The sequence below is a fragment of the Natrix helvetica genome (assembly GCF_964273705.1).
Source record: "Natrix helvetica genome assembly, chromosome: 1".
Classification (NCBI taxonomy): domain Eukaryota; kingdom Metazoa; phylum Chordata; class Lepidosauria; order Squamata; family Natricidae; genus Natrix; species Natrix helvetica.
Window position 1 is genome coordinate 368,961,778 of NC_138548.1, and position 26,524 is coordinate 368,988,301.

General features: G+C 40.2%; 3 protein-coding genes across 3 annotated transcripts in view; 1 reads left to right on the forward strand and 2 right to left on the reverse strand.

Annotated features, from left to right (window-relative positions):
• LOC309384584 (vomeronasal type-2 receptor 26-like) overlaps positions 1-981 on the reverse strand; it is a gene marked incomplete at both ends in the record, with an annotated part of 35,058 nt that extends 34,077 nt beyond the window's left edge. The window contains one exon of the mRNA XM_081938286.1: positions 844-981. Coding sequence (XP_081794412.1) covers positions 844-981 — 138 coding nt within the window. The remainder of the gene's footprint in view (positions 1-843) is intronic.
• LOC309382660 (taste receptor type 1 member 2-like) overlaps positions 1-26,524 on the forward strand; it is a gene marked incomplete at its 3' end in the record, with an annotated part of 256,900 nt that overhangs the window by 40,707 nt on the left and 189,669 nt on the right. The window lies entirely within an intron of this gene.
• On the reverse strand, positions 15,987-20,636 carry LOC309384586 (vomeronasal type-2 receptor 26-like; the record flags this gene model as incomplete). Its single annotated transcript, XM_081938287.1, has 3 exons — positions 15,987-16,882; positions 17,618-17,744; positions 20,349-20,636. 3 exons carry the CDS (start codon positions 20,634-20,636, stop codon positions 15,987-15,989), a joined length of 1,311 nt encoding a protein of 436 aa, XP_081794413.1.

The following is a 26,524-nucleotide window of genomic DNA, read 5'->3' on the forward strand; positions in this document are numbered from 1 at the left end:
ACTATTTGTCTGAAGTGGTGTAGGGTTTTCTGCCTAGGCAGGGGGTTGGACTAGAAGACCTCCAAGGTCCCTTCCAACTCTGTTATTCTGTTCTGTTCTGCTCTGCTCTACTTCATTCTACTCTACTCTATTCTTTGTTTACTGTATCAAATGCTGAAAATTATTTCTGCTTTTTATATTTGGGAACTACAATTGTCATCTTAAATCCAATTGGGTACAGCAGGTATTATTATTTATATTTGCAAATGAACCTGCTAATGGAGGATTCCATCAGTTGGATATTTCTTGAAATGTTCAGCTGGTAGACAATCCTCTCTGGAGCAATATTGTTTTTCAAACCTTTTATTATGAATTTGATCATTAGCATTTTAGGGCAAAATAGTTAAGATGTTGGATAGTTTACACATGCACACAGACACACACACACATACAAGTTTTTGTTTTGATCCTCGCTCCCTCCTTCCCATGACTATATCAATCCCCAGTCATAAAACCTACAATAGCCATAGTTAAAAGTAGTTTTTGAATGCTATAGAGAAGATACGACTGGATCTATTGTCAGACACGACCACCGCTCTCACTTTGCCAGATAGGGAAATGCAAACACAAACCTGAGCAATTTTGTAGGGGCCGGCTAATTGTGACATCTGGATAGAGACATCCCTGTCAGCTCCATCAACAAGAGCCAACAGGTTCTCACCTTGCAAGGATGGAAGGCTTAATCAAAATTGAGCCTGACGAGATTTGAACTGCCAAACTTCTGGAAGCAGTCAGTCAGCAGAAATAGCCTGCAGTACAGTACCCCACTCTCACTTTAGTATGTAAAGAAACACACACACAAACCTGTGGGACTTTGTAGGGGCCTACTAATGTTGACATCTGAATGGAAATCTCCCTGTCGGCTGCATCGAGAAGAGCCAAAATGTTGTCCTTCCTTCCACAGCTGTAGTTGGGAACATTGGCTTCTCCAGTAGAGAGCATGTCCAGCAAGACATCTGAAGTGCCAAGTGTGGTCACATAGTTGTCATGGATGTTGTAGCCAAGGGTGAGATTGTGCAGGAGACGGGAATTCTTGTTAACCATTTCAATATTTAAAATCATATATAGCATTATTTCTTCTTGAGAAGGTAAACTAGTGTAAAAGCATTTTAATCTTAATATTAGCATCATCAACAGCAACAAAATAACTTTTTTTCTATATTTAATCTTATTTTTCTCCATAAGGTAACTGTGATTTAAGCCAATAAAGATCCAATACCAGAGACAAATGATAGTCACCCATTAACCATTAATATTGTGAATGTGGACAAGGAGGTATGGAAATACTCCTCCAAAAGGATTAGAAATCAGAAGTACAGTATGCCATTGTTTGTAGCAGTACTAATTTTCATCAGCCCAGTAAACAGTTTGAAGAATAATTCAGTCATTAAAATAGAACAATCCTAAAAGAAAGGGGATTTTTTTTGAAAACCGGCCTAGAAAAGCATTCTCTATTGCTATAAAACTCAGGCATAGCATATCTATTAGTGGCTATAAAAATATGGAAATGAGCCTAGTGGGGAAATTGCAACAATCACTACTTTCAAAAAACCCTCCCTACTCAAATCATGAACTGAGGATTGAACAGGGAGAAGAAAATAATGTGGACTTCTTTCACATTTTATTTGTATCGTGTTTGGATTTGAGCCTCTCTCTCTCAAAAAAAAAAAAAAAGACAAAAGAGAGAGGCCATGGAAATCAAAAGGGTTCAAGAAATTAGTCAGGTCCTGCAATACAGGAGTAAGCAAAAGTAGAAGGGAAAAAAGAAGAGTGTTAGAACTGCAAATGGGGGGAATGAATCTCCATCACAATGAAGGATTTACCGCTGAATCTGACTAGAAGGAGCCCCATTGAAAGGTAATGTTGCAGGTATTATTTCTGATCCAGAGAGGACTATACCAAGAAGAAGATCTCCTGGACTATAATAGCTCCATGGCTTTTCTCCATCCTGGTGGTCCAAATTCAGTGGGCATTTCATTCTAAGTTTCCCAGAGACAGGCTGAGACACCAGCAGCAGCATCAGGAGCACAAGCAGGAGGTCCATAATTCATGGGATTGAATCACTCTCCTTCCTGTTTGAAAAGAAGAATTGGAAAAAGAATTAGAAGCACTTCCACGGGATGGAATATCCAGTGGCTTTCCTGATTCAAACATAGAGAAACCAAGATTAACTTGGAAGACAGAGAAAGTATATTCTTTAACTTGGAAAAGAAAAAAAGTATATTCGAATCACAACTCCTCCCTGTCCTGTAACTAGAGCCACAGAAAGCATAACCTGTTGTATTTATTCTTTTCTGATGCAAGATCCCTTCCATATTGCTTCAGTCTGATGTCACTGGAGAAGTAGAAGAGGTCTCAGAGAAAGGGGTTGGTGATAATTGCAATCAGAAGAAATTTCTCCCCTTGGGACCCTGAACTTCTTCCATGTAAGGAAGGGTAGCTGAAGAAAATCATGTTTGTAAAAAAATCACATATACACCCCTTGAGTGATTCTTCTGTAGTGGTCTTAGTCCTTCCTGTTAGGACATGTCCGGAAAGTGGTGCTGGAGCAAGAGACTTCAACAGCATTTCTTAATCCCATCTTAACTCCTAAAGGTGTTTGCGAATAGATTGGGCCAGTCCTTCTTAAAGACCCCAAATATCTATTTCCAAAGACTTCTTGTTGGAGGCTATTAAGAAAGATGGAGGGCTACTTCCTGCCTTTAAGAACATGTTTTCTCCAGTTCTCCTTTGGGGAAATATAATATTCTGCCTCTTTTAATATAACCAAATATATTTCATTATTTTGGGAGGAGGGTGGGATTCTCACAAGACTAACGTGGCTTATGGGCTTTGGAGTTGCATTTTAAGGGAAGTCAGCTAATGGGGGTTTGTGAAGCTTCGGTTTCCCTCCATGTGTTTCCAGTTTCTGGGGGAAGCCATGCAGGGTCTTTGCCTCCAAAGGGGGATCCAGCATTGCTGGGGAGGGGAAGGCTATGGGGGGGGCCTCCCTGGAGGGACCCTCTGGGGCTCTGAGGAAGGGGCATCCTGGGGGTCCCTCGTAGCCCCTGAAGACCCTGAAGGCTCTCCTGGGCAGCCGCTGCTCCCACTTGCCTAAGAGCCTCCACTGGAGTAGAACCTCTCTAGGGCAGCCATTTTTAGGTGGAGGAGGGGAAAGGCTCTTCCAGGACTTCAGCCTCCCCTCCCTCTGTATTTCTCTAGTTGTTTTTCTTCTTTTTCTCATCACACTTAAAACCATTTTTATTTCATCCTCATTTGAAATTCTCTCCCCTCTCCCACTTTGTCTTGGTCTGTTCAACTTCTCCTCCAGGAGGCTGATTGGTGGCTGAGTTCCCAGGCAACCATTCTTCCTTCCTTTTTGATTGGCTGCTGCTGGGTTGCCATGATGACAGGGATAGGCCAGGGGCAGGGGCAGCCACTAGGGAGAGAGAGGGGCGGGGCTTCTGTCTTCCCTCAGAACTGGAGGGGCTGAAGGGGGAAATCTCTCTTTTAGGGATAGCTGCTCAAATGAAGGGCAGAATCAGAGGAAGAGAAGATCCAAGAAACATTTTTTAAAAGTGTATTTTAAAGTGTTTTTTTTTAAGTGTCTTTGATGGAAGAAAAATAGGAAACAGAACTAAAAACAGAAAAAGGAGGAAGATGCAGTAAAATTGGACATTAAAGGAAAATAGTGCGGATAAAGAGCTTATAGAAATTAGAGAGCGGAAATAGAAAATGGTTTTAACATTAAGATTAATTTTGGCATTAGTTGGAGGAGGATCCAAAGTCGCAACAATATAGATATGCGGTCTCCATGCTCCAAGACTGCAGCCAATACTTTGCCGCTGTGTGGTTTAATCGGACCTAAACCATCCCAAAGAGATGGTGAACAGGAAGAATACGTCTTGCTGACCTCAGGGACATCGCAAAGTCCCTGATTGATGCAAGAGAAGTTCTTCAAGCCGGCAACAAAAAATCCAGCGAAGGCTGATGAAGTCGGGGCAGCTCAAAAACGGAAGGATACGGAAAGAGAAAGTGTTTCTAGCTAGTGAGGAACTTTTACCGTTTTAAAAAGAGACTGCCTATTAAAAAACTTAAAATTAATTTAAATTGAAGAACTGAAGAAATAAGCAGCAAAATTAAATTTGGAATGGTTTTGGACAGGGGGTTATCTTATTTTTTAATACTCATAGCTGTGCAACTTCCTTCACCCGATGTATTAAAATACGAAAGGCCAACGTTACCACCATACATTTATATGGAGCCACATCATCTGAGAAGTATCTTAAGGGTGGTTAAAAGGATTTAATCTGCTGCCCTAAGAAAATTCATATAAGGGTTGCTGAGCGAAAACCAAGACACTCAGGAAAAGGAGGAGTCAACAGAAGAGATGAAGGAGGAAAAGGACAAAGAAGAGATAATAACAAAAATAATAGTGATCAGTCTTCCGGTTCCGGTGGCTGATCGCGACGGGCAGGCTTTGCTCGCCCCGCGCTCTCCTGGTGGGCCCCTCACTCCTTAGGGGGCATAGGACGCCCCGTAGAGGCTCCTGCCAAAGGGGCGGCACCGCGGGGGATCCCCTGAGTTGGCGGCGGCCGGGGGGGGCCCGCATCGCCCTAGGCACCGGGAAGCATGATGGGGAGGCGCTCCGGCGCCTTCGTGAGGAGGCTGCTGGAAGAATGAGCAATCCAAAGGACGCGGTTGCTGTGCGGCAGAAACTTCTCCCCATTCCCTTGTTTGCTTTTAAAGAAACTGCCAGCTATACCTAAAACTGCTTTCAACTTGGTTTGGAGAAGCGCGGCTGGAGGGAGGGGAATTTCCCCCCCCCTCGGACAGGCGGCTGTAAACTGTTTTTGCTCTCAGCCCTGGAGGAGGAGGAGGGAGAGAGCCAATCAATGATTCCATGCTCATAGCAAAGGCTAATTTTGGATTATAACCTTATAAACGAAATGATGATCTGAAAACTTTTGGAACTTTGAAAACTTTCTGTTATGCCTCTTAACCCCGAAGCTGGCAGGGCAAGATGGCACACTTCCGTTGTCTTTATAAACAGTGAAAACTGACTCCACCTACAGAACTTCAGGCTTCCTGCCTTTGTCTCCGTGCGACTCAGATAAATCTCTTGCTGGTTTGGATTCCCTGGAGTAAGGACTTATTACTCTAATGCCAGAAATTGTGACCAGAAAAATCTCCTTCTGCCTGGACCTTTAGTCTCTCGAACTCTCTTGGCGGTTTCCCCTCCCTGATTGATCTCTCTCTGTATTGACTTTGAACTCTTTATTGCTCATACAATGCCTCCTAAAAAACCACCCCCGGGGAAGCCGGGCTTTGCTTCCTCTGCCCCGACATCTGCAGCATCCAGTCCCAGTACACAATCAACGATAACATCCCTGATGTAGCCTAAAACTAGTGAGACGGACTTTCAACAAATGTTTCAACAAATCTTAAAGGGACAAGAGGAGATAAAAAGTCAACTGAAGCAGATGAAAGAAGAGCTTAAAGAGAACCAGGACCAGACCAGTAAAAATTCACAGAGACTGGATCTTTTGGAGGGGGGGACGGCTGAGATGAGGGGGGAGATGGAAGGGGTGCAGAAGGGGAACAAAGAACTTGAGATCCACCAGATGAAAACAGAATTTGAAAGAATGTCTTTTTTTCTTAGATTTCAAAATGTGGTTGAGACAGATGATGAAGATTTAAGGGACATTATGACAAACATCTTGGCTGAATACATTCAGAAAGAGAAGCAACAGATGGGGTGGGAATTAGACCAGGTTTATAGAGTAAATTCAGCATATGCTAGAACACACAATGTACCCAGGGAAGTACACATCAAGTTTCTCAGAAAGACTACAAGAGATGAAATTCGGAGTGCACAAAGGGGGCAAGTTTTGAAATACCAAGATAGAGAAATAACCATTCTGAAACAGATCCCCAAGAAAGTGAGGGAGAAAAGAAAAAATTATTCGCAATTAGCGAAGAAACTTTACCAGAAGGGGGTGTGGTTCAGATGGCTGATGCCTGAAGGTATGCTAATATTCTGGGAGGATACAAGAGTTTGAATTAATACAACCATAGAGGCTCAGGCCTTTATGGAAAAAAACAAAGCACTCCTAGATAAACCAGATGATCTTACAACAGACATACAGGACACGGGAGGGTCCAGAGCTCTGCTGGCGGGGGGAGAAGGGGCAATACCAAGGAAACTCAGATCACAAAAATGAACAAGAAAATCTGCTTGATATAAATTGATTGAAACTACTATATGAATTTATATGCTGACTAAATATTATTATTTTGTACTGAATTTTGTTTAAATGTATACTATGTGTATGGGGGGAGGGGACACCTGCCGCATATTGCAACTGCCAAAATTTGTAACCTTTTCCATCACCCCTTTCCTTTTTATTTCCTAAAAACCAATAAAACTTTGTTTTAAAAAAATAATAATAGTGATCAGTGAAATTAATAAGGCGGGAAATATATTAAGAGAGCTGAAAAGAATATTTGAAAGTGTATAGAGGACTAGGTAGAAATCCTAGAAATCAGGCAGTGGAAAAGGGTAGAAGTGGGAGGAATACTTGGAGTGAATATTCAAGCAGCAGATTTAGACAGAGATAAATATTTGAGAGATGTATTTGGAAGGCAAGTTAAAAAAAAACAAAGCAACCCAAATATTGAATAAAGCAAGAGATGATGGATAGATTTTATTTTATCTTTTTACTGTTGTTTTGACTTGCTTTTCTCTTTCCCTCTTTTTTCTTAAAGAATAGCAATTAAATTGCTATTGTGGAGCAGGAAGAGATGATGGATGGGTTAATTCTCTTTTTTGCTGCTGTTATGATTTGCTTCTCTTTCTCTCTCTTTCCCTTTGCTCATTGCTTTTTTTTCCAGAGAGATGACATGATTAGAAGTTAAATAGAAAAGAAAAAAGAGTCTTTTAATAAATGGTGACATGATTAAAAGCTGGAATAAGTGATAGAAATAAGAGAAGGGGGAATATTAGTGTATACATTTTTAAATAATAAAATGGAAGTAATAATAAGAAAAAATATGAAAATTGAACAATGATAGATTGCACATTAATATAAATGTGTATTATTACTAGAAATACATAATGTAACAATTATGAATAATTTTATCAGCTTTCTTTGTATTAGAATGTATGACACCCAGATGCCACACTGTTCAACCTTTGATTTGATAAATTTATAAAAAATAAACAAAATCATAAAAATCAAAAGCTAGGAGGAGGAACCAAACTGCTTGTCACTTAAATCTTTTCAATTCCATCCCTTCAGTTTTTCTTATGTGGAAAAATCCTTTATTTCAATATTAGAGTCCAAAAGCAAAGGGGAGTGAGTAAATGAGCAATCTGCCAGTATTTATCTCTCCTAAATCTGTTTGGAATGAGTCAATGATTTCATATTTATCTAAGTGAAGCCCAGGAACTATTGGGCTAATGTTAATGTCTACATCCATTTTCATGGATGCTTCATTCCAATATATTTTCTTTCACATTTCTTCTTTGTCTGCTTAGTCTCTGCCTCAGTCCCAATGTGTGGAAAGTTGTCATCCTGGGTTTGTCAAGCGGAAGCGAGAAGGAGAGCCTGCTTGCTGCTATGACTGCATTCCTTGTCCTGAGGGGACTATCTCTATTCATGAAGGTGGGGGACACCAAGGAAAAGGGCAGGCCTTGTGGACGTGGATTCATCTGAGACACTGCCATACTAAAAACAGTTATAAGACAGATTGAAGCTCAATGGTTTTTTGTTTTTCCTAGCAGTTTGGCAGTTCAATTCTCACCAGCTGAAGGTTGACTCAGCCTCTTCCATCCTTCTGGGGTCGGTAAAATGAGGACCCAGATTATTGGGGGCAATAGGCTTACTTTGTAAACCACTTAGAGAAGGCTGTAAAGCACATGAAGTGGTTTATAAGTCTAAATACTATTGCTATTATCTTCAAACTGCACAATTTCTTATCTAGAGGGAGGAATAGAAGAAAAACCTTGAGGGAAGGCCTAGGAAGAGATAGGAGGGTGAAGCAGATTGAACAAACTTCTCTACTGCCACAAAGAAAAAAATCTTCTGCTTTTTAGTTTGGATTTTAGTTTCCAGATTATTTGCAGAACTATTTTTTTCTAGCTAATTAGATTTCAAAAGATAGGCATCCAGAGTCAAGTATATGATCTGGCAGGATCCAGGAAATGTGTTGAGAAAGATTAACTGATTCATTATCTAACTCTAATAATGTAGGTTCTGCAAATTACAGAAGAAATCATTCAGATTCCAGGACTTTTTCCAATTTCATAAATTATAAAAATATATCTGATTTTTTTTAAAAAAATGATATTTTCTTACATTTCTGTAGAGATTTTAAGCAATGTTACTTGGAAAACACTGCTAGTAACAAATGTTATCCCAATAAAATATTTCTTGAAAAGTAAAAGTACTGAATATTGCTTTTTTTGTTTACTCAGATACAGAAAAATGCACCAAATGTCCAATCGAAAAATATCCAAATGTGGACAGAATCCAATGTATCCCCAAATTTATAGCCTTCCTATCTTATGAAGAACATCTGGGAATCATTCTGGTTTCTTTTGCCCTATTCTTCTTCTTAGCCACAGGCCTTGTTTTAATCATATTCATTAAACATCAGGAAACTCCCATTGTGAAAGCTAACAGCCGAGACCTCTCTTACATCCTCCTGGTCTCCCTACTGCTTTGCTTCTTGTCTCCTTTTCTCTTCATTGGTCAACCAAGGAAAGCCACTTGCCTTCTCCGACAAACAGTTTTCAGCATCATCTTCTCAGTTGCCGTTTCTTCTCTCTTGGCCAAAACCATGACAGTGGTGCTGGCTTTCCTGGCCACAAAACCAGGAAACCAAGTGAAGAGATGTTTGGGGAAGAGCTTGGCCAACTCCATCATCCTTTCTTGTTCTAGTGTCCAAATTATGATCTGCTCCATCTGGTTGGGAATTTCTCCCCCATTCTGTGACTCAGACTTTCATTCCCAGCCTGGAGAGATCATCCTGCAATGCAATGAAGGCTCTGTTTTCATGTTCTACATCACCCTCAGCTACATGGGCTTCCTGGCTGCCATCTGTTTTACAATGGCTTTCCTGGCCAGGAATCTCCCTGGAGCCTTCAATGAAGCCAAACTGATCACCTTCAGCATGCTGGTCTTCTGCAATGTCTGGGTCTCCTTCCTGCCCACCTACCTGAGCACCAAGGGGAAATACATGGTGGCCATGCAGGTCTTCTCCATCTTGTCCTTCAGTGCTGGTCTGCTGGGCTGTGTCTTCATCCCCAAGTGCCACATTATCATTTTGAGGCCAGACTTGAATACAAAAGAGCATCTTACGACCAGAAGAAATGTATAAATGTGAGTTAGAGGAATTTCCACACTCAACACATTCCAACAGGCCAAACATAGACATTGTTTCAAACTGCCCCCGTACATGAGCTGGGACAACAATTTTAAGTGAAATAATCAAAGGGCCAGTGGAAGATAGGATCCTCTATCCTTATCCAGTATAATTGCAAGATTATATTTTAACCTCCTCCACATACATACATATATTTATAGTTCTATTTATATTTGTATTTTATCTGTGATTTATTGTGGACTGTACACTGCCCCGAGTCCCTTTTTGGGAGAGGGGGCGGTTTAGAAATGTGAAATAATAATAATAATAATAATAATAATAATAATAATAATAATAATAATAATAATAATAACAACAATAACAATAACAATAACAATAACAATAACAATAATAATAATGTGAATACTCGAGGTGTTCTGTCCTTACCATACGTTAGTTTGTGTGCAGCTCAACATGAACCTAAACCCACCTATCCTCCAATAAAACAGACCATATGCGTAGATCTGAAAGCTTTTTTGAAAGAACAGGATATGGTGAAACTGGGGAAAATAGGAATACATACAATGAAAACCAAACACAAGATAGGCAGTATTGAGTTACTGCTGAACATAACAATTAATACATACAAATATTTTAAATCTCACCAACGATGCTCTATGTGTGGATGTGTTTCTCCTTGGATGACCATGTGCCACAGATTAAGATGGATTCTTCTTTGTGCGTCTCCAAATGCTGTATAGGAAATGAAGTCTGGCTTCCCAGCATGCACTTGTTTGAGAGTGAGGGCTGAGGGTTAGATCAGCTTCAAACAATGTAATTGGTATTGTCTCTCCAGCCACTAGATGGGGCTAGTGAGCAACAACATATATAAAATTTATATGCTGAGGCATGACATCTAAATGATCCAGCTGGTCAAATTATGTAGAAATAAAACGAGAGCTGAAATTCATCCATATAACAGTTTTACCAAACAATTCCCAAAGAATTGAGAGTGAAAGGATTAGAGCATGCAGAGAGTGTAACTAACTCAGCTTTGATATTCTTGCTGAGCTGAGCTTCATTGTAGCCTAAAATGCACCACCCGCAGAGTTAAAAACTCCAGGCTAAATGCCAACCTTAGCCTTCCTAAGTAGCCTTCCTGTAACTTTAAAATATGTATTCTGATTGCTGTAACTACCTAATTTGAGATAGCAGCCAGAAAATGTGTACCCCTTTTTCCTTGTGAGCCCTATTGTTCCTAAGCACTGGGAAAATCATGAATTTGCATAAAACAATGGATAAGAAATTATGTTTCTAAACAATGACGAGCTATGCCTGAACTATATGTAAACTATAAAAAGAAAAAAAAGTTTTAATTAGTGTGCCTGCCTTTTCCCTCTCTGACTTCCTGTTTGAGGCAGAAGATTAAGGACATCCAATTTTAGTTTTGATCAAAAATAAAGCCGAATTTCGGTAGCCTCGTGTTCAGATTCTCTTTGGGATTAATTTAGATTCTGAGCTTCATAACCGCTACCCTAATAGAGAGTATCCATATTTAAGTGTCCTATAAATGTGGTGTAAGGGAGGGAGGTGGGATTGCGCAGAAATACTCCTTACTAAGTTGCAACAATTCATCTATTATTATTATTATTATTATTATTATTCACATTTATAGACCGCCCCCTCTCCCGGAAAGGACTCGGGGCGGTGTACAATCACTAAAATACGTTATAAAATACATACATAAAACAGTTAAATAATTAAATACGTAGGTGAAGGAGGTTGTGAGACTGTAATAGAATAATAAATATAATACATTAAAAGCTTATTAAAACCCCAAACCCAATTAAAATAAATAAATCCCCGGGAGGTAAAACTAAGAAAGTGCCAGGCCAGCTGATTGAAATAGGTGAGTCTTTAACTTTTGCCGGAAGGAACGGAGGTCGGTGGTAGTTCGAATGTCTGGGGGGAGGTCATTCCAGAGGGTTGGGCCCATCACAGAGAAGGATCTACTCCTAGGTGTCGCCCGCTGGCATTGCCTAGCAGACGGCACCAGGAGGAGCCCCTCCCTGTGTGAGCGGATAGGTCGCAGGGACGTGTGTGGTAGGATGCGATCCTGCAGATAACTAGGTCCTCTGCCATGGAGCGCTTTAAAGATGGTGATCAATACCTTGAAACGCACCCGAAAGGCCACAGGTAGCCAGTGCAGCTCGCGCAGGAGAGGTGTTACGTGGGAGTAACGTGTACTTCCCATAATAACCCGCGCGGCTGCGTTCCATCTCATTCTTCTGATGGTGGACACTCCATACTTATATATCAAAGGGATTTTGGAGGTCTTCTAGTCCAACCCCCTACTTAGACAGGAAACTCTATACCCTTTTCAGACAAATGGCTGTCCAATCTTTTTTTAAAAACCTCTAATGTTGGAGCACCCACAACTTCTGGAAGCAAGTTGTTCCACAGATAGATTATTCTGTCTGAAATTTCTCCTTAGTTCTAGGTTGCTTCTCTTCTTGAATAGTTTCCATCTATTGCTTCCTGTCCTGCCTTCTGGTGCTGTGGAGAATAGGTTGACTCTGTCTTCTTTGTGGCAGTCCCTCAAATATTGGAAGACTGCTATCCTGTCACCCCAGTCCTTTTTTTAAATTAAACTAGACACACACAATTCCAGAAACCGTTATTTATATGTTTTAGCCTCCAGTCCCCTAATCATACTTGTTGCTCTTCTAGAGTCTCAACATATTTTTTACATTGTGGCGACCAAAACTGGATGCAGGATTCAAGTGAGTTCTAACCAAGGCATTGAGAGATGAAGATGGATCCTGACCTGATTCAGAAAACCTGTTCTTAACTTTTGGAAATGGAAGTTTGCAAGGACACCCTGTTCAAAGAAATTATCACATAGTTTCCCAAATTTAGCAGAAAGATGTTGGGTTGGGAGTATCTCCCTTCTTGGCTTTATCATGGTTGTATCTTTCTAGCACCCAAAACGTTCCAGCCTTCCTCAAACCCTTTTTGGACCTGGATAAATATTCAGAATTTAAGGACTGTGCCACAATCTGCACCTTTAACCAATGTGGAGAAAGTCAGTTTTTGCTGATGCACCTGCAGGGACATGTAGTAATATGGCCAAGTTTTATAGTGTCTTCTGTTATTTTGTTGTTCTGGAGAGAAACTGTTAACCATATACATGTGCCCATTTTCTTCAAACCATGCATGGGATTAACTAGTTTTCTAAGATTGATGTTAAAGGGTTTTAAAAAACTTTACTTGCTTATTTTTTTTAATTTGTTTTTCTTCTCTGTGTTCTCTTTGGAATGATGTATTTCTTGACAGTTGGTCTAAGACTACAGCTGAGCTAAACTTGCACAGAACACTGGATTGAATTCAATTCAATTCTTGCAAGCCTCTTTCACCTCTGTGGCTCTAGGTATAATCTTTTTTGCTATATTGTATACCTGAACTTTTTCTTACTTATTAAATATATAAATTTTCTGCAAGGATTGAAAATGTTTACAAAAAATAGGTATGGAAGATCAATAATCTTCAGGAAAAATCTGGAGCAGAATGTTTAAATCTCACTTTATTTTAGAGTTGTGTTTTCAACATCTTTTTTGTAATGTTTTGACCAAAGCCTGTAAAGGAAAGACCCAATCTAGAATGAAGGAGAAATGTCCTGACAGTTGGAACAATGAGCCCCCTGCTTGAGCAAAGGGTTGGACTAGAAGACCTCCAAGGTCCCTTCCAACTGCCATTCTGCTATTCGGTCTACAGTCGCTGTGGAGACATTTCCAATTCCTAAAAGAAAAACCTTACACATTTATTTAAAAAAGGAATTGTAAATTGTAAGTGTTTTCAACAAATGCCAAAATTCATCTTCCTACTAAAATAATAAAACTGTTTCCTATTTCAGCTATTTTCTATAAGCTCCTTATCCAGACTATTTCCTTTTATTGTGCAATTTTACATCCATCTTCCTATCTTTTATCTGTTTTTAGTTTCTGTTCCCTATTTTCCTTCTCTCAAGGTCTTTTCCCTTTATTTTTAAAATATTTTTTTAAAATATTCTTTCATATTTTCCTATCCGGGGCTGCATCTGAGGAAGGTTTTTCCCTGAAAGAGAGAAGATTTTGCCTTCAACTCCTCCAGTTGTGAGGAAAGACAAAAGCCCCGCCCCCTCTCTCTCCCTAGTGGCTGCCTCTCTTGCTGGCCTGCCCCTGTCATCATGGCAACCCAGCAGCAGCCAATCAAACAGGAGGGAAGAGGCTATGGTTGCCTGGAAACTCACCCACCAATCAGCCTCAAGGAGAAGGGGTTGAACAGACAAAAGTGGGGGGAGGGGGAGAATTTCAAATAAGGATAAAATAAAAAGGGTTTTAAGTGTTATGATAAAGAGGTAAAAACTCCCAATGCTCTGCTTTCCCCCCTCAGTGCCTTATGTGTGGAAGGGAGTGGCAGTGGAGCATGGGTCCCCCTTCCCTCCCTCCCGTGGGGTGAAAGGCATCCTTCATTTCTCCCATTGCAGAGAGACTGGCTCAGGCAGGGACAAGCAGCCACAGGATTCAGCCAAAGGTCCACAAAATCAGCTCAGACAAAGGCCTGGGATTTGCATCCCCCCTTTGGCCTACAGAGCCAGCCATGAGCCCATAAGAATCTGACAGAAGCCCATAGACCATTAAAGGACATGTCCTTGCACAGGAACAGGAAGCTCAGAGAAGGGGCAAAGAGGGGATAAAAGCCCTCCCACCCTAAACTCCATTTGCCCAGAATCACTTGTGGTTGGTGGTTCTGCTCCCTCAATAAAGAGAACCTTTCTTTCCAATCAGCCTCCCTTTTATCTGCAGTGCCTTAGCTGGGAACTGAACCAGATGGGTTTTCCTTCCAACAAATGCAAAGCCCCCATGACTAGATTTTAATTAACACATTTTTGGGGGGGAGGGGGTCTCTTGCTCACACTGTTGCATTAATCTTTTTGTGTTTGTGCCCTTCATCATTAACTTTAAAAAGAATTAAAATTTGGCTCTAACTCCATAGGAAGCCATTTCAGTTCTGTGACATGTTCAGGCGTGAAATAATCCCCAGGGTTTTCTCTTTAACCTCCATGCCAACAAATATCACACTTCTTCTCCTTCTTCAGCCACAGGTGCCATGTATTCCCTCTGGGGACTCCAATTTCAAGCATGGAGCTTTCAAACCTCTCAATTCTTGGTGACCGATTTAATTCCATCTCTATCTTATCATTTTGAACCCTGTGGGGATTGTTTCCCTTCCGTTTCTCTCCAGAGAAAAGCCCCACAAACTCTGAGTCCAAGAACTGGTTGAATTAGCCAGGGATCTCTAGTGAGAAGGAGAATTGTTATCCTCAGAGTTTCATCTCTGCTCTTTGGCCGAATCCTCCAGGGGAGACTTTGGGCAGAGACAGAGGGAGTCAGCTGCAGTTCCCTTCTCAGACTCACCCAGAAGGCCCTAAATGGAAAACTTTCCCAGTGGAAAACTTTGCTTTAGGCAAAAAGTGTCACTGGATGATTTCAGACTTTGGACTTCCCTCCCCACTAAAGATCAGGGCTCTCTGTCTTCCTTCACATCAAAGTGTTTTACCCTGCAGAAAATAACACATTGGGTGCCCTGCTCTCATCCCTGGTCACAGATCAAAAATTTTGAATCCCATTTCTGACACGAGTTTCTGTAGAATCAGTACACTGGACCCAAAGTGACCAATCAGGGCAGTGTTTATTACACGTTACATACTGGGAGTGGATCTTGTCCACAACAGAGAGAAATTCCCTCAGACAAAGGTATGCATTCACATCCTCCACTCATATCCCACTCATACTGCTGTGGGATTTTAATGAGCTTTTAATATTGTGAATGTTAAAGTTGTAATCTGCTCAGTGGAACTTATAGGTGAATGTGGCAGCCTTATACATTTGTTTAATACAAATATATAAATATGTATACATTGCAGAAAAGAGGGCGAAATGATGCAAAACAGGAGGAGAAAATGGGTTATACGTACATAAATAATAACATAAGAAATCTCAGATTATTTCTTGCCCTTCTGTTATCTTCAAAAAAATGGTCTTAGTTCTAAGGAGCCTTTTCATCGTCAGATTCAGGGATTGCTGTGGGAATGTTCTGATAAAACTTCCCACAGGTCAATAGGAACTGCAAAGCTACATTCCTTATGCCTCCATTTGCTTAATGGAAAAACTGATTCATCTGGAAACTGACTTTACCCACATTATCAAGACTAAAAATAAGACTTAATATATTATTATTGGTCTGTTTAGGAATACAGAAGAATAGGAACAGGAGTAGCTTTAGGAATAGGAGGGATATCTGTTCTACCTGTGCATCTTCCTCCTCACCTCTTCCCTCTTTTATCGATTTTAAAACAATTTTAGTGATACTATTTATTATTCGAATGTTTTAAAGTTTAACTTGTTTTTATTGATTGTAAGCTTTATAGAGTCATCTTTAGGCAAGAAGAGAATCATATAAGTTCAATACATAAATCTTAAATGATCAAAACCTGTTGATTAAGACTACTAAATGCCATTTTTGAAAAATAATGAACTTGTAAAAGTTATTTTTCTATTTTATTTTGACATGAGATGTTCTTTGGTATTCAGATCTGGCCTAAAAATAATAATGAAGCATTTAGGGATGAAGATGCAGCTCAGCAGTCCAGCACTGGAGGCCAAGATGGAGAAAACCTGAACAGCCACCGTGTACTTCCCCTTGGTGCTAAGGTAGGCAGGCACAAAGGACACCCAGACACTGCAGAAGACCAGCATGCTGAAGGAGATCAGCTTGGCTTCATTGAAGGCCCCAGGGAGATTCCTGGCCAGGAAAGCCACCGTGAAGCAGACAGCAGACAAGAAGCCCATGTACCCAAGGGCAACATAAAACATGGTGACAGAACCTTCGTTGCATTGTAGGATGATCTCTCTAGGTTGGGAGTGCAGGTCAGAGTCAGGGAATGGGGGGAAACTGCCCAACCAGATGCTGCAGATGACAACTTGGAGACCAGAACAAGAAAGGACAATGGAGTTGGCCAAGCTCTTCCCCAACCATCTCTGCACTTTGTTCCCTGGTTTTGTGGCCAAGAAGGCTAACACCACTGTGATCGTTTTGGCCAAGATGGAAGAAATGGCAATGGAAAAGACAATGCTGAAGGCTGTTTGTCGGAGGAGGCAGGTCACCCTCCTTGGCCGGCCAATGAACAGGAAGGAGGTCAAGATGGAAAGCAGGAGGGAGACCAGGAGGATGTAGGAGAGGTCCCGGTTGTTGGCTTTGACAATTGGGGTTTCCATGAATTTAATGAAGATCCCCAAGCCAAAGCCTGTGGTTAAAGAGAGGAGGAAAACAATGGAAGTCAGGATGAGCCCCAGATTTTCCTTGTAAGAAAGATAACTTTTAATCTTGGGGATACAGTGAACTCGCTTGGTGTTTGGATGTTGATCATCTGGACATTTGGTACATTTGTCTGCATCTGAAAAAGAGCAAGAGTTAAAGTTCCTTTAACATGTCCTTTAATCAAATGCATTGTTTGGGTAACATTATTTTTGTTGTGAATAACTATGTTTTGGTGAAGACAGTATGTGTATCTTCATTTCTCTCCATCTAGAACAGCTAAATATGTCTTTTCTTTTTTGTTGTCACCATTTCATCAATGAACGTTGAGAGAGAAGGAAGGAAGGAAGGAAGGAAGGAAGGAAGGAAGGAAGGAAGGAAGGAAGGAAGGAAGGCAGTTCTACTATTTTACCTTTTCACTGCTGAACCTCTAGAAAATTGGAGCCCAGCCTTTTGTCAATGTCTTAAGGCAGCAAGAGAATTCAATTTATAATGGGATGAAGACATGTGAGAGATTGCTTAGTATAGCTTATGCCAGATGAATTAGATAATCAGCCCTTTTGTCATGGAGCTAAATAACATTAGGTAAAGGTGAGGATGAATTGGATCTGGAGTGAGGATATTAAAATGCTTTCCTATATTTTCTACAGTATAAGCAACAACAGCTTTGCACAAGGTCAAGAAGGAAGTTAGCTTCTCTTCTCTTCTCTCCTCTCCACTTCTCCTCTCCTCCTTTTAGGTCAGGAGTGAGACAATGGATCTAAAGAAGAGCCTCTAGGAGAACCCATGGAATGTCACCCTCAGGAAAAAAATGTTCATGGAAAATGTCAGCATTATCATCCTCCCAAAAAGACTTTCTCCTGCTGTCACTCACCTTCCATTGTGGAGATGGTTCCTTCTGCACATGGGCGACAATTGTAGCAGCAGATGGGCTTCCCTTCCTGAGCCACCTTCATGAATCCAGGAGGACAGCTTTCCACACATCTGGAAGGAGGGAAGGGCTGGGCAGAGAGGGGGAAATTTAAAAAATCCACAAATGAATTATTGTATTTTCCAAAAGAAGTAAAAGGAAAAGTTTGGAGCTCTCCAGTTCAAGGCTTCTCTTTGCTAACTTTGAAGAGGTCGTCAAGTCTAATTCCTTGCTCAAGCAGGAGACCTTATACCATTACGGACAAATGGCTGTCCAATTTCTTCTTAAAACCCTCCAGTGGTGGAGCACCCACCACTTCTCTAGGCCAGATGTTCCACTGATTAAGTGTTCTTACTGATGGGTGATTTCTCCTTAAGTCTTGCTTGCTTGGATCTCTCTTTCATCAGCTTCCATCTGTTACTTCTTGCCTTGTCTGCTGATGATTTGGAGAATGGGTTGAGACCTTTTCTATGACAGCCCCCAAATATTGGGAGACTGCTATCATGTCACCCCTAATCTTTCTTTTCGTTTGAATTGGCATTTCCAGTTTCCACAACCGTTGGTGATATAGTTGAGCCTCCAGTCCCACAATTATCTTTGTTACTCTTGTCATGTACATACTCAAGGGAAAGTTGGAAGGATTCTCTGCTTTGGAGAAGGAAATAATGTTGCCCTATGATTTAAGCCTTGCTCCCCCACAGAAATTGATAGACTACTAACTAGAAGTAAGGATATTTTTCTCAGACACCTGAAGAGGTAACGAAAGAAGATGTTTCCTCTCTGGGAAGACTGAAATGACATCCCTGCCCCAATTCTGCAATCCTCTTGGTGAGACCTTCAGAAAGGGTTGAATAAAGTCTTTCCCCCACCTTGTCTAGCATTTCCATCACTGCAGTAGCATTCTGGTGGATCATCAACTTGAAATCTTGGTTTCCCTCTCTTTCTAGACTTCCAAATGTCACTTGGTTGATAGATATATTAGATAAAATAATCCAATGCATAATGTCCAGGTCTGCCACCAGCTCTCCATCTAAATATACTCCATTGATGCAATTATTATAAAACTGAGAGTTTTGAAAGAAGGAATGAAGCTGGAATGGAAGAGAAAAATGACCATGTTACAAACGACATAGAAAGCTCTATGGCAAAAAAAAATCCTCCGTTTGGACTGGAATGATCTGTACTGAGGAATATGCAATAAAATATCTATTAAAAGGACTAAAAATGACCATTCAAAGCAAAGACTGATAAAAGTTGTCATTTATCTCTCCCCATTCATAACTGTCACTGCAGAGGGAGATTAGAAAACCAAAGGGAAGTTTAAGAAAGGAGACTCCCAGTGTGAGCTAGTGAGTTAAAGTGAAAACCCTGAAGGAAGGGGATGCAGTGCACAAGCACATTGAAATAATTCTGCCAGTGAGGTCAACATGAAATAAAATGCCCCACAGAGAAACAAGGCTATAAAGAACTGTTTAACGATCAATGGGAGGATAGGAAGAGAAAAATCTTGGCTCACCTTGGGGTTAACTATCGGAGCTTTTGCTCTAGTAGCATGTTGTGCTTACGAATCTTGCATTATCACCTTGCATTGAAGTGATAGATGGGCTATTTGGTTTGGAGAAGAGACCCCAGATCCTCACTGGGAAAGATGGTTCTCTCTCACCAGTTAAGGTCATCTCCGTGCAATTTTATGCAACGTCTATGGAATGTTTTATGGAATGTTCTTCACTCTTGCTCCTTCTAGACTTTCTCCTAGTTAAACCTTTCATGTTGTGAGCTGACCTCAGCCCTCTTAGCTTCTTGGCCCAAAGATGTTTACCGCTTTTTGACGTCTCAGATCCTGCTGAGAATTTAAAGCAGGGAAAGAGGAATCCAAAGGGGGGGGGGGTCTTAGCACAGGAATGAGACCCCTCTGAGTCAAGGCTCCTTTGAAGCAGAGGGGCAGCCCAGGAGGTGAGAGGATCAGAGTGTTTAACTGCCTAATATGGACAGCACATTTTCTGAGGTTGGGTGGGACGGGGCAGTGCTCCTGCTTGTGAAGAAAAGAGTCCACGGTAAAAGAGCTGAATGTAAATCAGAAATTAGCAAGAAGCTTTTGTTAAAAAACAAAACAAAAGAAGTTGGAGGCTAAACATATGAAGAACGGCTACAGGAATTTGGTATGTCTTGTCTAGTGAAAGAAAGAACTGAGGTGATATGAGGGAGTTTCCAATATTTGAGTGGCTGCTACAAGGATGAGGGGATCAAACCATTTTCCAAAGCAGCTGAAGGCGGGACAAGAGGCAATGGGTGGAAACTAATTAAGGAAAGAAGCAACGTAGAACTTAGGAGAAATTTCCTAACGGTGAGAACAATCAACCCATCCAATGGGTTGCCTTCAGGAGTTGTGGTTGCTCCATCACTGGAAGCTTTTAAGAAGAGACTGGACAGCCATTTGTCTGAAATGGTATAGGGTCTCCTGCTTGAGCAGGGGGTGGGACTGGATGACCTTCATGGTCCCTCCAGCTCTGTTGTTCTATGTTTTAGAAATGAGCAAGATAAAATGAAAGCAACAGGAAGACCAATGGAAAGTTGGAATTCAATTTAATTTTTCTACATTCTGACTAAATTATTACTATTGTCAGAATAGTTGCACAGTTGTTACAATTGTAAAATTGATTCTCAACTCCAGAGCTGTGAAAAAGAAAATAAGTACCTGCCAGGCCTTCAGCACTGGAATTTTGAAGTTTCTAATATTTTTAAATGTTGTCCTCCTGGATCTGGATAAATAAGCTGTATTTAAGGCCCGTCCCACAGCCCAGACTGTGTTGTAAATGAAATAGCTGTCCAGAGTCAGGATCCGATCCTGTTCCTCCTTCCTCAGAGTTTCAAGGTCTACTTTCTGCTTGCACCGTCTCCAGACTTTCACCGAAAAGGCATCCTTGGTGTAGGAGCACAAGAAAAAGTTCTCTAACAAGTGCTCCATGGAATCATAAAGCTCCATGGACCAATCATACTTTGCCATTTGATTTGTCTTCATAAGAAAGGAAAAAATGCTATGGAAGTATTGAAAGGGAGTTTCTTTATCTTTCAGATAACGACTTAAGCCCCAGAGGATTGTTGTGATCATAACTTTTCCTCTAAGAGGTTCAGCAAAAAATGCAAATATCTGATGCATAATTTTAAACCCTGAAACACATGTATTCCTGTCTGCACCATAAATAAAGACGTTCACTTTTCTCCACCTGAGGTATTGTTTCATGTATATACATGTTTTCCCAATAGCTGTGGGAAGGGTTTGTGATATAACTGAGCAAATGCCATTCCTGACCAGAATAGAAGTCATCGTCCTCATGAACCTTTGACCATTATCAGTGTCTGGAGCAAGGAGACCAACCAAGGTCCACCTGAAATGGAGGAGAAGCTGGACCATCCCTGGGTACTGGGCTCCTTCAGAAGGGAGCAGGGGGTAGAAGAAAGGAAACTGAGTTTTATCACTCAGAATCAGGGAGTCAAAACTGTAACTGATCTGAAAAGGAAAACGAAGAAACTCTATTTTACTGAAGAGCAGGGGGGGGGGAAACAGCTTTAATGGAGGAATTGTTTCACTCCTTGTAATGAAGAACTTTCCCTAGACACATTCAGAAGAGTTGTACAATCTGCTTTAAGAGTGGGCCAGGGAGAGGATTGTCTTCTCTGCTCCTTCTCTGCCATTTGATAGAAACTCTATCCTTACTTCATGCAATTCCCACAATGGAACTTTGCTCTTCATTTACAAGAGAGGCTGTGTGGCTGTATGTTGCATGTCTACAAGTGGTTTTCCCAACAAAGACACACCTGTGGGATTTTGTAGGTTCCCAACATGGTTGAAATCTGGAAGGAGATGTCAGTGTCAACCTCTTCCAGAACAGCCACTGTGTTTCTCTGCCTTCCACAGCTGTAGTTGGGAACGTTGGCCTTTCCCTCCGAAAGCAGGTACAGCAAAGCCTCTGAGGTCATATCTGCTCTGAAATAATTGTCATAGATGTTGTATCCCAGGGTGACATTGAACGAAATGTTGGGATCCTTGTTGATTGCTTGGATCGCAAAAAGGAAGGACAGGATTTTCCAGTACTCTGTTAATGCTTCCCTGAAAGTATGAATATATCAGGACATAATCAATGAAAGGGACATGTCATTTAACTTTTCTTTCAACAATTGTATTTCTAATCCACGTAAGGTTGAGAGGTTTGGAGGCATTTTCAAATCTCCAAAATATATATTTATCTCACCTATCTGAATGGAACTCTAGGATTCTTTCCATTTTTCTTTCATTTAGGAATGCATATTATGTCTGGATGTATTTAGTTATAGCTATATTATGTCTGAGTTTATCTAGTTTATCTAGTATTACTTCCCTAACTCTTTTTATATTTAAATTGATTAAGAATTTTTCCAAAAAATGAAATGTTAATCAAAAGGGAAAAAAAGGAAATAAATAAATAAATGAGAATTCAAGAAATAAAGGAGAGAAAAATAACCTGATTTCCAACCTTCTTTTCAACAGAAATTTTTCATTTCTTTAAATTCTTTAAATTTTTCACAGTCTAGTCTCCCACTCTGAGAATTCCATGATTCTTCCATCCTTGAGCATACAGCAGCCTTGCTGCAATTAGCATACATAAAATCCATCTGCTATGAATGCTTTTTAATTCATTGTTCAGAAGTCCCAATAAAAAATAATTCTGGTTTCTTCACAATTTTTTGCCTTTCTAATTCTTTGCATGATTGTGTCAATTTGTATCTAAAATGTCTTAGTTTTCTCACCAATCCACCCTGCCTGATACAATGTTCCTCTATGCTTTTCACAATTCCTGCTTTTGTTTCAAATATGTTTTACACGGTTTTGATAAAGTCTCTGGTGTCATATACCAAGAATAGAACATTTTATTTTTTTCTAAAAAAGCATTCTCTTAAATTATGATAGTGCAAATTGAATACCAGTTACCCAAATTCTATCCATTTAATTTCCAAATTTAACAGTGCATTCAGTCAGGCAAATTTAATTTGTTCATCTTCTGTTTCAAATGCTTAAAACTTTATACATTTTTGTTAGTTACATGTTCACCATCTGTACATAATTCAGTTTTAAATTTAGCTTTAGCTTATTGTTCATATTATCCTTATTCTTGCTGTTGATTAAGATTTCAGACTGCTTTTCCATTTCTTTCAGTCCTTTTGCCTATTTATCTTTTCTAATAATTAACAATTGGAAGAGTGACAATTGGAAAGGGAACATACAGAGACACCCAAAATGGCACAAAAAATGAGCAGCTATGACTGTTAACAAATGGGATAAGTGCTCAGTTGCTGAAGGTGTTTATATGTCCACAATAGAGACTTAGCTGACATTTAATTCATCGTCTGATAAAGATAGTGGCAATCACTCAAATGGGATTCAGGCATTTAAGAAAAGTCAATTCTGAAATGGGATCCATTCATTTAACAGGTGGTACAGAATAAAATTGAGGATATCTCATTTTTACTTCAGAGGAAAAAACAACATTTCTGCATTTTTCTACCCATTCTGATGACCTTATTGGGCATGAGAGTGGTAGAAGAGAAGAACCACCTTCTCTTCTCCATCCAAAGTCCACCTCTCCTGAGAGGATGTCAAGAAAAGCAGAAGCTGCTTCTTCAAGGTCAAGAAAAATAGAAAACCTCTACTGGTTATTTAGTTGAGAATTTCAAATCAGGTTCATCAACTGAAAAGGATGATCCAAGGACGAAATGAGACAGAAAGAGAGAAAAACTAGCAAATCAAAGAGATCACTCATTGTAAGAGAGGTGGCTGGAACTTTAGAACTTAGGGTGGAATGGAGAGGCTCTAATTCTGAGCAGGAATTTTGACATACTGAGCAATTTGAGTCAAAGGAGATTTGTTGAAGCTTAATGGAAGAAGAAACATCCTTGTTGCAGAGGCAATGCCACCAATGAGGAACTCTCCTGGCTTGTAATAGTTCTTTGGATGCACCTCGTCCCTCTTCAGAGTCAGGATGCATTTGGCTCTGAGACGTCCCAGAACTTCCTGGGGCAGCAGAAGCAGCAGAAGCAGCAACATGACTTGTGCTCCTGATGGAGTCTCCAGTCTTGCTTTGAAGGCAAGATGATCAGAAGAGGTGGAAGAAACTAAAGCCCACTTCCAAGACTGAAGCTCCGGAAGTTTCCTAATCCAGGCAGAGTCAAACAAGGCTTCACATTTGCAGCTCTTGCCTGTCTTAAAAGCCTTCAAGGTTCTCTCTTTCTCCAGGGCCACTTATGCCCCCAAGATTTTCCAGTGCAAAGACATTAGCCAAAAAGGCTTTAATGTACTATCAAAGTGGAAGCATCCTATGGCTTTCTGTGTATGACATCTTGAAGCTTTCCAAAATGTCTTTTGAGATTTAGCACCAAGAGAAGAAATAAATCACTATGATTTGGATAATGGCCACAAGGAGAGACATTGTCTCTCTAAACTCTGAGTGAGTCAACAGGCAGATGCACAATGGGAGGAGTCACAAATGGGGTGAAACTCTGAAGATGAGCCCAGGAGTGAGAGAGAAGCTGCTCCCTTAAGGTCTCTTAGAAAATCTCTTGATACTTTCCACCCTGAAAAGAGAAGTTTGGGATGAATCTGAAATGTCAATCCTCAATCTGGATACAGTTTATCCTGCTTCAAGGTGGGCTTTGACTGCCTTTATGAAGAGATGGGTGCCTGCTCTTCTTTCTATGACTACTTCTTCTCTCTTATAATGTACCAAACTAGAACAAAATCCCTGAAAATGACTTTTCTCCATTATTTTATATGAAAAAATTGACTTTTATTCATTATTCATAAAAGGTTGAGTTCATGTTCTATTATTGGAGTATTTCAACTTTGAAAAAAAATAGTTATTGTTCTGCAATAGAGAGAAAATACACTGTTCTTTGTAAAGGTAGAATTGAACCATAGAAGAAACCAGAATGTGTTTCAGGGACCACTAACGAAAGAGAGAGAGGAAAAACATACAACAGCATATGTACATCTTTAGAGATAAATTAATAAATAGGTCAAATTAGGACAGCATAACAGTTTTAGATGTAAAACCTTGGAAACCTGTTGAGGAGGTCTGGGCAATCAAACGGAATAAAATCTACCATCTATAAAACTTGTTCACTTTATTTAATTCTCTATAGCAGGGGTGTCAAAATGGCATCATGTGCAGGCCACGCCCACCCCAGCTCCGCAAAGGGGAAAAAGTCGTGAAATGTCACATGATGGCAATGTGACCCAGTTAGCTTGACACCCATGCTCCACAACCTTTGGTTAGATGAGTGTAAAGGATTGGTCAGAAAACGGAGTGTATTAATTCAATGGCCTTTTGGCAACCGAGGTGGCCCAGGGCAAAAGGCCTAGAGGAGATTCCTTGTGAGGGACGGGTTCTCTGGGGAGAGAGGAACCATTTGGGCCTCAGGAAGTGGACAGGATCCTTAGGACTGAGAGCTCAGCCATTGCCTTTAGACTCATGCCCTTTATGGCTGATGAAAGAGCCGTGGTGGCACAGTGGTTAGAATGCAGGACTGCAGGCTATTTCTGCTGACTGCCAAAGGCCAGAAGTTCGGCAGTTCGATTCTCACTGGTTCAAGGTTGACTCATCCTTGCATCCTTCGGAGTTGTAAAACACTGTAAAGTGGCATATAAGTCTAAGTGCTATTACTATGGCTATTAAAGCAGCCTGGAGGCTTCCCTGAGGCCTGCTAGGCCAAAAATAGGGTTGGTGGTTTGGGGGGTCCGTTTTTACTCCCAGAAGGCTTCCCTGAGGTCTGCTAGGCCAAAAACGATGTGGGGTGGGGCTACTGTGAAAGAAAGAAAGAAAGAAAGAAAGAAAGAAGAAAGAAAGAAAGAAAGAAAGAAAGAAAGAAAGAAAGAAAGAAAGAAAGAAAGAAGAGAGGGAGGGAAAAAGGAGAGGGAGGGAGGACCACAAACCAGGCACTAGGCGCAGCTTCAGAGGATACCTTGAAAGAGCACAGCAATCCAGGGTTGGAAGGGATCGCATTGGAGTGCTGCTGATTCTGTCTGCTGGTAAGTGACCTGGGTTTTTTTCTTTTTTTTAATGTATTTTAAAATATATTTTATTTAAGAATTGTTTTAAAATAGTTTTACTTAAAAGTATTTAGCATAGAATATTTTAAAATGGTCTACTTCAATTTATTGTGTGTGGATCTTTTTTTAAATTGTCTTAGACTATTTAAAAAAAGATTCTATCCCCAATAAATTAAAATAAACAATTTTAAAATATTATATACTCAATACTTTAAAATGTATTGTTCATAGAATTTTTTAAAATAGTTTTATTGTAATTTTTGGTGTATGGAATATTTTTAAGTGGTTTCCTTTTTAATTGTATGTGGAATAGTTTGAAATGGTTAAAATCTAAAACATTGCTGGTGAAATAACAGTAACAGTATAACTTAAAATAGTTACAGTATAAGTTATTGCTAGTGGAATACTTAACAAAAGATTTTTTTATTTATAGATTTTTTTTTCTAATTATTTTTTGGGAATTTTTATTTTTTATTGTTTATAAGTTGAAATTACTGCCATAATTTATTTATTTGTTTGGAGTTTTTCCAAATGTTTTCTTTGTGATGCACTATGTTGCTTAAAAGTGTTCAGACCAGGTTTATGTGCCTCAAAGTGGCTGCTTTTCTATGGGCAGGCCAGGTGCAAGGCAGATTTAGTGTGTTTCACCCTCCTTGTTAGGTAATTCTGAGGTGGTTGATGGCTCTGTGAGCTTCATGGCACTGTCCTTTATAATTTCCCACAATGTCTTGATAATTTCCATTCCAGTGGCTTTGTCTTTCCTGTCCTTAGGGTGAGGGAAAAAATAACTG